The sequence below is a fragment of the Elephantulus edwardii genome, unplaced genomic scaffold (assembly GCF_000299155.1).
Source record: "Elephantulus edwardii isolate Elephantulus edwardi_28Jun2011 unplaced genomic scaffold, EleEdw1.0 scaffold00007, whole genome shotgun sequence".
NCBI classification, from domain to species: Eukaryota; Metazoa; Chordata; class Mammalia; order Macroscelidea; family Macroscelididae; genus Elephantulus; species Elephantulus edwardii.
Genome location: NW_006399757.1, coordinates 36,087,661 through 36,098,270, shown reverse-complemented (window position 1 = coordinate 36,098,270; position 10,610 = coordinate 36,087,661). Strand labels below are relative to the sequence as shown.

At 38.9% G+C, this 10,610-nt stretch overlaps 1 protein-coding gene across 1 annotated transcript in view; it reads right to left on the bottom strand.

Moving 5' to 3' along the window:
- Positions 1-8,689: 8,689 nt before the first annotated feature.
- The window catches only part of MARCH5 (membrane-associated ring finger (C3HC4) 5), a 60,619-nt gene continuing 58,698 nt past the window's right edge, over positions 8,690-10,610 (bottom strand). Inside the window, exons 5-6 of the mRNA XM_006880337.1 lie at positions 10,304-10,470; positions 8,690-9,131 (exon numbers count right to left, since the gene is read on the bottom strand). Coding sequence (XP_006880399.1) covers positions 9,015-9,131; positions 10,304-10,470 — 284 coding nt within the window. The 3' untranslated portion in view covers positions 8,690-9,014. The remainder of the gene's footprint in view (positions 9,132-10,303; positions 10,471-10,610) is intronic.

Sequence of the window (10,610 nt, the reverse complement as noted above, 5' to 3'; positions counted from 1 at the left end):
TACTTTTTCCCAGTCAGTGGCTTCCCTTTTTACCCTGTTCGAGAAGTTTTTGGATGTGCATAGGGATTTGAGTCTTAGAAGATCCCATTCATCTACATTATCTTCTCCTGGTTGTAGGTCATCTCAGGGTTCTAAGTGAGATGCCACCAGGAGTTAGGCTTCACTGCTTCCTGCCAGGTAAAATGTTAGGATGAGAAGCAAGGCAAGCTTGGAGAGTAAAACTTTGCAGCCAAGAGATTGATTTTTCTAATTATTGTTTAATGTCTTCCCTTCTGGGTCTGCTTGCTTAAAAGGCAAATTGTTGGGGGGGAGGGAGAGGGTAGGGAGAAAAGTGCAACAATGAATGACTGCGGGGGGGAAAAGAAATTCTAGTCTCTAAGGAGAAACTTGGTTTCACCTTCTCCAAGAGAAAAAAAGGCGAATTGTTTGGATTCTTCCCCACCTCCAGTGTAATTAGCTTAATGTGAAATGCTTCAATTACTACAAATACTTTATTAACTGACCTGTTAATAAATAAACTGCCAGCAGTTTTAAGCAGTAATGATATAATTTTTCTTAATTAGTTCAACCCTCTTTAGTGAGGTGTGATAAATATGACATTTTTGCTGTAGTCCCAGAAGGGATTATATATCTCCTTTGAAATTCTAGTACTGTGGACAGTTTACAGGCATCGGATCTTAAATAGAAAAAAAAAAAAGACACACACACACACACACACACACTCTCTCACACACAAATCCTCCCATATACACACATATACACAGCACGCACATATACAGGATAATTTCATTTCACTTGTTTTTGTTGCTTTGTGCCATTGAGTTACCTGTGACTCATAGCAACCCTGTGAACAGCAGATCTGAACCTGACCCTAAGTAATTCTGAATTCTGATCTGTCTCTGGCACACTAATGTAGCTACCCCAGTATCACTCCACCCCATCTGGGGTCTTCTTCTTCCATCTGTCCCTCAATCCAAGCATGATGTCTTTCTCTAGGTCACATGCCCAAATTGAGATGGAACTTAAAAATCCTTGTTTCCAAGGAGCAGCCTGGTTTCATCCTCACTAGGATAAACCTGTTTATTCTCTCGGTAGTCAACACAAGGCATAAATTCTTTCAACCCTAGTCATTGTCCACCTCCCTAAATCACAGCAATTGTGAATCAGGCACATCTTAGTCTTCAGACTGACATCATTACTCTTTTGCACTTTGGAGAGGTCCCTGACAGGAGCTGTCCCCAGAGCAATTTGTCTTTTGATTGCTTGACTGCTGGTGCTGTGAATGTTGATTGTGGATCTGAGCACAATGAAATTGTTAACAACCTAAATCTCCTCTCCATCTATCATGGTGCTGCCAATTGGCTCAATAGTAACTTTGGCTTTTCGATGTTGAGCTTTACTCCATATTGAAGACTACAGTCCTTGACTTTCTGCAGCAAGTGCTTCAGGTCATCTTCAGAGTTGCAAACATACATTATAGTTCTTCTCGTTATGTGCCATCAAATTGGAACAGACTCATAGCTGAGCAGCCAGTGGCTTTTCAGAGACTGTAAATTGTGTGAGATTGTTATCTTTCTTCTACAGAGCAGTTGATGGATTTGAACTGCCTGCATTTCAGCTGGCAGTGTAAGATAACTCATCCACTAGGCCACCAGAACTCCCTACAAACATTGTTACTGGCTGTTGAGTCACCTGTGATTCATAGCAACCCTGTGAACAGCAGATCTGACTGAACCTTGCCCTATTCCAGGACATTTTAATCACTGCAAAATGAGACCTTACTTTTCCTCTCCCCCTACACCAGTGGCAACCACTAATCTTTGTCTCTATCGATTTGCTGGTTGTAGATATTTAATATAAATTAAATTGGACCAATAGGCAATGTCATAATGGATGGAGAGGAGATTGAGACTGTCAACAGCTTCACCTTGCTTGGATGCACAATTAACACCCTTGGTACCAGCAGTCAGATCTGGAGACATATTGCATTGGGAAAATCTGCAGTTAGGGACCTCTCCAAATTCTTGAGGAGAAGTGATATCAGTTTGAGGAATAAGGTGCATCTGATTCAGGCCATATTTCCAATTACTAGTTATGCATGAGGCCTGGACAATGAATAAGGATGACAGAAAAAGAATTGATGCATTTGAGCTGTGGTATTGGAGAAGAGCACTGAATATCCCATAGATGGCCAAGAGAACAAACAGGTATGTCTCGGAAATGGGGCAGCTGGAGTGCTCTTTGGAGGCAAGAATGACAAGGCTTTGTCTCACATACTTTGTACATGTTGCTAGGTGGTGCTATTCCTTGAAGAAGGATGTTAGGAAGGGTGGAGGGTCAGAGAGAGGAAGACCCTCAACCAGGTGGATACAGTGACTGCTGCAATGGGCTCTTGTGTGTCAGAAAGTGTAAGGATGGCACAGGATAGAACAGGGTTCAGATCTTTTTGTTCACAGGGTTGCTGTGAGTCATGCTTGACTGGACAGTATCTAACAACCACCACCACCATAGCCTTTTGTACCTGGATCTTTAACTTAGCATGTTTTCAAAGCTCATTCAATATTGTGGCATCTATCAACGCTTTATTCCTGTTTATGCTCAAATAACATTTCATTGTATGGATATATGACATTGCTTATCCACTTACCAGAAGACAGACATTTTGGCTTGTTTATACTTTTTTTAAAATAATGCTGCTATGAACATTCATGTGAATATGCATTTTTTAAAAGGTGTATTTACAAAGAGGACTTCCTGTTTTCTCTGCATGTCACTGGAGGTCCATAATGTGGACCTCTAAGAACCTCAAAAGTGTAGAATGTCTATATAGCATGTGATTGGGATGCTGCTTTGATGGAAATCAAATGCCCCTGCAATTTTGGGCCTGTCTTTTGAATATATTAATGCCTTTGAATCTAACTGTTGAGGGAAAGGATCTTCTGTACCAATTACATCTTCCTTCATGTTCTTATGTTAATACCCACAACACAGCTAGGTGGTGAAGTGTGCTGTTGAATAGGAAGCAACTCATAGCTGACCCTCCAGCAGGTTTTCGGAGGCTGTAAATCACACAAGAGACTGCTGTCCATCTTTCTCCTGCAGAGCAACTGGTGGATTTTAACCAGGTACCTTTAAGTTGGCAGCACAACTCCCTATTACTAGGTCACCAGAGCTCCCTACTATACAAATGAAGTGTCTATGGCATGCTAAGGAGACAGGATAGTTTAGTAATAATGTAAATAAGTTAAGTGGCACCTTTGGGGTGGCGCCAAACAGGATATGCAGAACGGTAAAATGGTGACTAGCCAGTTTTGTCACCTTGCCAAGTTTAAAAGGAGGTGGGTAATGGTCTATCATTAGCTCGAAAGAGCCAGAGAGCACATCCACTGGACCTGAGATCCCTGCACTGAAACTCCTTGACCAGGAGATGCAACGCTGTTAACACGTGAACTGGGAGAAATATGATAGCAGAGGTGGCAGGAGACAGGTGTGGGCTGGAGCTATAGCTCCTGGACTATCTGGAGCAAGAAAATCAAGTGCTTCAAGGCCCAACCTTACTGGTGGAAAGAGTGCCTTTGAGCATTTCTCAAAGAGCTAGATTTGTCAACAAAACCCAAACACCTTTAGGTGGGAGGGTTACTGGTTGAGTGGGGGTGCTGCTGGGCACATAATTATCAGAGAGAAAAAGCGCTCTGTTGATACTTAATTAAGGAAGAGACCAATGTTGTGAGGTCAAGTGCTGGAGAGACATGCCCACAGGTTGAGAAAAAGATGTTGTTTTGAGTGAAGAATTTGTCCTACATTATTCAACTTCATAATCATGAGAATAATGAGTTTTTTGTAACACTGCAATGAAGCAGTGAACCCAGCAAAGAACTGAGAGACACAGTTTGGTGTTAAGAGTTGGTAGAAAAAAAGAAAAGAAAAAAAAAGAGTTGGTAGAAAAGGTTTGAGGATTTTGGTGCTTGACCTCATAGGTCAGCTGCAACCAACTCCTAACACCGTTGTTTGTTTTTTTTTAAATTTTTTGTTTATTTTATGTGTGTACCATCAAATCGGATCTGACTGGTACAGGAGGCAATTGTTCCTCCTTCTTCAGCAAAGCATCTGGTGGATTTGAACTGTGCACCTCTGGGATTGCAGTGCAGTTTCCTGCCACTAGGCCACCAGAGCTCACCCCAACACCATTTTTTATAAACCCTTACCACTGTAATTCTGTAAGTTATTATCCAGGTGTGAAAGGAGCTCACTGAAGATATCACTGCCAGATTACTATTGCTTTCATTGAAGATATGTCCAGGGCTCTCAGAAAGTGAGCTAGTGGCAAATGGGAGAAGGTACTCGTCTGCTGTTCCTACTGATACCGGCTGTTTAATGTGAGACACTTTAACCTTCTGAAACGTTTTTAAAATAGGAACCCTTTTAGATATGCCTGCTGATTGTCAAGCCTTCACATAAACAAGTAACCCAATGATACACCTTTACAGCACTGTTTTATTAGAAAAAGTTTACTTTAAAAAAAATAAACAAACCACAAACCCTTGAGACAAAAATTAGTAGCATCAAACAAAAAATTAGTAGCATCAAGCATTTTTCTTTTGAAAGAAAGGAACACTTTTTCCAAGTGCCTAAAATACTGATCATGTTCCTTTTATGTGTTGGATTCTGTCCTAGTGTTGAGTCAATTAAAGCTAAACATCCCTCATCTCATGAATCTTCCTAGTCTGGTGGTGCCAATGACATAGTGATAACATTATGATCTGTTTCTAGGCAAACTGGTAGCACTATGATGGATGGAGAAGAGACTGAGGTTGCTAACAGTTATGGCTTGCTTGGCTCCACAATCAACACTCTTGGCACCAGGAGTCAGGAAATCAAAAGGTGAATTGCACTGGGAAAAATCTGCTGTTAAGAACCTCTCCAGAGTACTGAAAAGCAATAATAGCAGTCTAGAGACTAAAGTGCGCCTGATCTAGTCTTTGCAATTACTTGCTATGTATCAGAAAGCTGGATATGACTAAGGGTGGAATTATTGATGCCTTTGAGTTGTTGTGCTGGAGAAGAGTCTTGAACATACCATGGACCACTCTGGGGGGCAAGTGGCCAGAAGGGCCAGATCCTTGGAGAAGGACATCATGCTCAGAAAGGTGGAAGGACAGCGCACAAGAGGAAGACCCCAGATGAGATAGACTGATACAGTAACTAGGGCAAAGGGGGTAGGTGTATCAGAATCAGTGAGACAGGCTCAGGACAGGGCAGGCTTCAGAGCTATTGTACATAGGGTCACTGAGTCACAAAACGACTTGACGGCACATAACATCATCTTTAAGACAAAACATCTCAAAGCAGACTTTCTCACCATTTACCCCAGGATTTGGCAAAGTGCCTGGGTAACACCTAAATAAAGTAATAAAGTAGTACCTGTGGCTGAAACAGAGTTAACTTCAGCATGGCCATTATCTGTATATTCAAAGGCACCTGGGATTGACCAGAACCCTGGAACTTGTCAGAGTTTCTGTGGTCACTCAGACGTAAACCCCTTCTTCCTACCATTTGTTCAGATCTTTGTTCCAGGAGGGCAATTTCTTAAATGACTCACATATGAGTCAGAATATGCATTCAAGTGTCTCCATTAGTGCTCGTTCTCAAATGAGGATCATGAAATGACCTAGAATAAATAAAATGTCCTTGGATGAATGGGCTTTTCACTTATTATCTCCAGAATCAAGTTCTTAGTATCTCAGAGGAAGCAACTTGCTTATTTTTCCTATATATTAAAATAAACTCTAAGATTCCATCCACAGAAAGTGGGATTAATACTCCCAGTTTATAATGTGCTTGAGTTAAAAAGGACCACACCTCCAACTGTGTTTTTTTTTTACTTTCTTTCTTAAATTTCCAATAGTATTCAGAAGCACATATTACTAACGAACGACTGTCAACATAAACCAAACAGGCTTGTTTAGGGAAGGGACACCAGTACAGACCTATATCCACCACCACATCATACACTGTTGATCATCTGTAGTTGTATAAATCACACTCCATCCAAGTGGCTTTGAGGGAGAGGGATGACATATTTTAATCATTATTACACCCTTAGAATTTAGGATGGTCTGTTTACAAAAACCAAATTTTTCTATGCAGCTTAGTCTTACTAAAAGACCTTCTTCCCAATAGCTTGATTACCATGGTTTGATTGAGAACTATATACAGAATTAACCAATTAAATTTTGGTAGTTGTTCAACAAGGTATACCTAGAGAACAAAAAACCCCAACAACCCATTTTATTCAATCTAATCCAGTCAGTACTGACAGACGGTTAAAAAAAAATTACAGCACAGGTAGCAAGGCAGTGACTAATTAAGTCACTAAGTTTAATTTTATATTCTTGTCACAGTCATTTGATAATCATGTAATGATGAACAATATTTTCAGCCACTTTGAATGGAGTTCTGCAAATAAAAGAATTCTACTAGTTGCCATTGAATTCTGTAAAAGGTTTAAAACATTAAAGTTTCCAGAAAAAACACAGAAGAGCAACATGAAAATAAACTAGAAAACACACAACATCCCCTCACCTCTAAATATACATCATCCTTTTAACTTGTTCTCTAAGATCTTGCATTACATGTTCATTCCCTTAAGAGTGGGAACATGTTTTAAAAGACTCTTCCGCAATTAAGGGATAACAATGCTTTCTAGGGGCTATTTTGAACCTCAAATACCTCTGCTTTAATCTCAGTTAATCCTGGAAACAGTGTTTTATTATTTGCATTGCTGAGATGAATAAAATTGTAGCTGATAGAAAAGTCTTTTGGGCAAGACATAAAATTATTAGAGCAGAGCTAGGATTTGAACTGTTCAACTTTGTTGCTTACTGGTGACAAAGACCAACTTCCTGGATAGCCTGGCACATGGTTTCTTGCCCTCAGGCTCTTGAGATTTAAGTCAATTCCAGGATTAGGGGCCGCTCTGGTCTTCAGGCACTTAGAATTCCCTCCCCAAAGCCCTAGAAAACCCCCCAAAGGATCGGCGTTGTTCCAGCAACCTTCATGAGCCTTGATGCTAACAAATCCAAGCAGCTACTCCCCCACCTTGGGTATTAAAAGTAGTAAAAGGGGGGCTGGGTGCTTGTGTTAACTTCAGTAAAAACTGCCTCAAATCTGCTGTATGTAACAAAACTGTGCAGCATATTCCTATTTAATACGTCTTTTCATATTGAAAATGAAAAGTGAATATATTTTACGAGTTACATAATCTAAGTTATTTTTATATACCATCATAGAATTTTATTTCCCCTTTAAAATGATAGTAGTGTTATAAGGCTCACTCAAATCTTCTTTTCCTCTCCAAATAACTGCAACTTTGAATGTTCAACAGCAATTCACAATAACTCTTTAAGACTCGAAATTAAGATATTCATACTATAGCACAGTCCTGGTTTTTAATTACTAAAATTAACACACAATACTGCAATCTAACATAGCTCAATCTCTATTTCCTATACTTTTTGAGAGGTGGCCACTTATCAGTAAAGGGCAACATTACGGTCATGCATTAGATACTGTGAAAAAGAAAATATGAGTTTTTTAAACTACCTTTTACATTTTTAATTTAAAAAAAACACACTGCAATTTCATCCAGATTGATGAGTGTTAAAATTGCTACTTCACTGAAATGGCTTAAAAGAAATACTAGCTTTTTTTTTTTAAATCATTTGGACTAACATGTGCTGATCAGATAGAAAGCCACCTCAGCAATGTGCTGTAATAGGTCACAGACAGGCCTAAATACTTGCTTTTGAAAAAAGACAAAACTAGATAGTAATTAATTTGCTAGCCTCATCAATAACAAGCAATTAAAATCCAGAAACGTTAGTATTGATTTTCTCTGATAAATTAAGCCAAAACAATGACCTCAATATTTTTTAAATAATTTTTTAAATTGATTTTCATACTATATTTGACCTCAATATTTTTATTCAAGACTTTTCTTAAAAATTCTCTCTTCACTAACTAGTATAAAAACAAAGAACAAGGCCTCACTGTGGTTCACGCCCTACTGGTTTTCCACTTCATCTAACTGGACAGTAAAAGCAGGGCCAGGTCTGTCTTGTTCACCACTGTTTCCCACAGCACTTAGGCTCAGTGCTTGGGGACATCGGAAGTGCTCAGCAAGTATCTGAAAAACTGAATCAATGAAAGAGAATAAAATAACTTTATTGAATTTTTGCAAATCTGTCCCTGTGCTCAAGCGTCTAGAAATATGGACTGAAAATACTGGGAGGACCTAATGACTGACTTACACACATACATTGTAATTAAGACTGCATAGGTCAAAACATACCTATGAGGTGGTAACATTATATAAATAAAGTTCTAAAGTGAAAACTGATCCATCTGGAAGCCCTGTGAATATTTATCCTACACATTTTGAAGGACATCACATAGGTTAAGAATAACATAACAAAATTTCATTGTTCAGTTCATTTGAATGTTACATACATTTTCGGATTATTCTTTATAGCTTACTTAATTTGCATTTCCCCATATTAATTAATATATGTTCTTATTGAGCAGGTAATCAAATTATGCCATTGAGAACAATTCTCATGGTACCTTCATCGAGATGCTGATTCTAAAAAAACACTGAACGTGAACATGTACAAAAGAGGCATTCTGAGTAAAACAATGTGTGTGCATTTTTAAATATTTGCACAGTCTGATCTTTATATCTCTGGAGAAAATATGACTAAATCCCAGGATTACCATGCTAAAATAATGGTTCAGATGACTGCCATAAAAGTACATAAGAAACAATGAAAACAAATCACATCCTTAGGTTCCGTGATTACTGAGGATCTCCCCTGCCCTACGTGCTTTATTGTATTTCTTAAAAACATAGGAGCGGCAGCTTATCACAAGTCTCCACTACTGTGCGTTAATGATGGAATCAGAATAACACAACAGACTCATGGATGAGAGGATTGCAGGACAACTAGAAGTCATTTTTATGCTTCTTCTTGTTCTGGATAATTTAGAATTTTGCGGTGTGCCTGACGTAAATATTGCTGCTGTTTGAAGTAAACCTTAAATGCTCCTTTTATGGCAACAAAAGCAATTCCGCCCTAGAAGAAAAAAATAAAAAGCTTTTAAAAATACAGCTTTAGAGTAACATTTAACTGATTGTAAAAGATGTCTGTTTTAACATACAAAATTAACTGGAAAGAAATCCAGTTCCCTTTTCTTCTTGAGAATGACAGGGGGTAACAAACAATGATCAAAGAAGCCTTCCTTCCTCTCCAAGCTTAGCAACTATTTTTCCAGTTTGCTCTGCATTTGTTGTTCCTCTACTTATTTTGATTGTGTAATGAAACATTTGCCATGTCAACATTATTCACAAATGTCTACATTTATTCTATCTAAAAGAAAGCAAGCTAGGATATTTTGTGTAAGTTTCCAGCAAGGAGGGGAAATAGAAATAATGATAACTACAATCCCAGAGGTGCACGGTTCGAATCCACCAGATGCTCTGCCGGGGAAGGAGGGGCAATCTCCTCCAGTACCAGTCAGATCTGATTTGACGGTACACACACAAAAAATAATAAAATAAAATAAAAAAAATATTAAAAAATATGATAAATAACATGTGTGCTAACTAGTTATGTGCCACTGGCCTAGTCTGAAAGGAGTTGTGTTGCTTACCCAAAAGCTGTGCCTCTGGTGATTCAAAAGCACCAGCAGCTCTGAGAGAGAAAGACAGGCACTCTCATTCCCATTTAATGTACAGTCTCAGGAATGCTAATGGAAGGGCAGCTATGAGTGTTTAAATTACACCATAATGAGTTAATGAGTCATGAGCCAATATTTCAAATGAATTATTAACTCATTTAATCTGCACATCAACCTGGGTTAAGTATTATTATCACCTCCATCCTGTGGGCACAGAGAAATAAAGCTGCTTTCAGTTTCACAGCAAGGCAATGCTTGAGGCAGGCAGCCTGATTATAGAACAGGAGTAATTCACCCACGATTGTGCTGACAAGAGGAATGAATATGATGACTTATGCACATTCCAGGGAATGCAGAAGTTACTCAGAGAGTAACTGTGGCAGTAGCTCTTTTCCTCTCTGTTCCCACTCAAGCTACTGGATGGCAGTGGAGATCAAACTGAGGCATAAGGCCTAACAGTCACAGATGGAATATTTCTACAGCTACATTTAAAAAAAAATCCCACCCAGATTCAGCTCATTGTCTTTTGTATCGTTATAGGTGAAAAGTAATACTGAAACCATCTTACCAAGATTGTCCTTTGTAAATTAGAGTTGACACTGCTGAACATAAGTTTACCAACTATTGTTGCAATAGTAGGAAAGACAAGGGCTCCACACAAAATTCGCGTTGCAGAGACGTGGTCTGCTAAAGGATTCGCCTCAGCTGGAATTCGAGGAACAGGACAGCCAATTCCTACAGAAAACAAAAATGCAATCATTAGTATTTTTGTATTTTAGAAAAAAATGTATTAGTGCTCATTAAAAGAGAACAGCTTGGTGCAACCATTGTGGAAGGCGGTGTGGCGGTTTCTCAAAAAATTGCAAATAGAGATA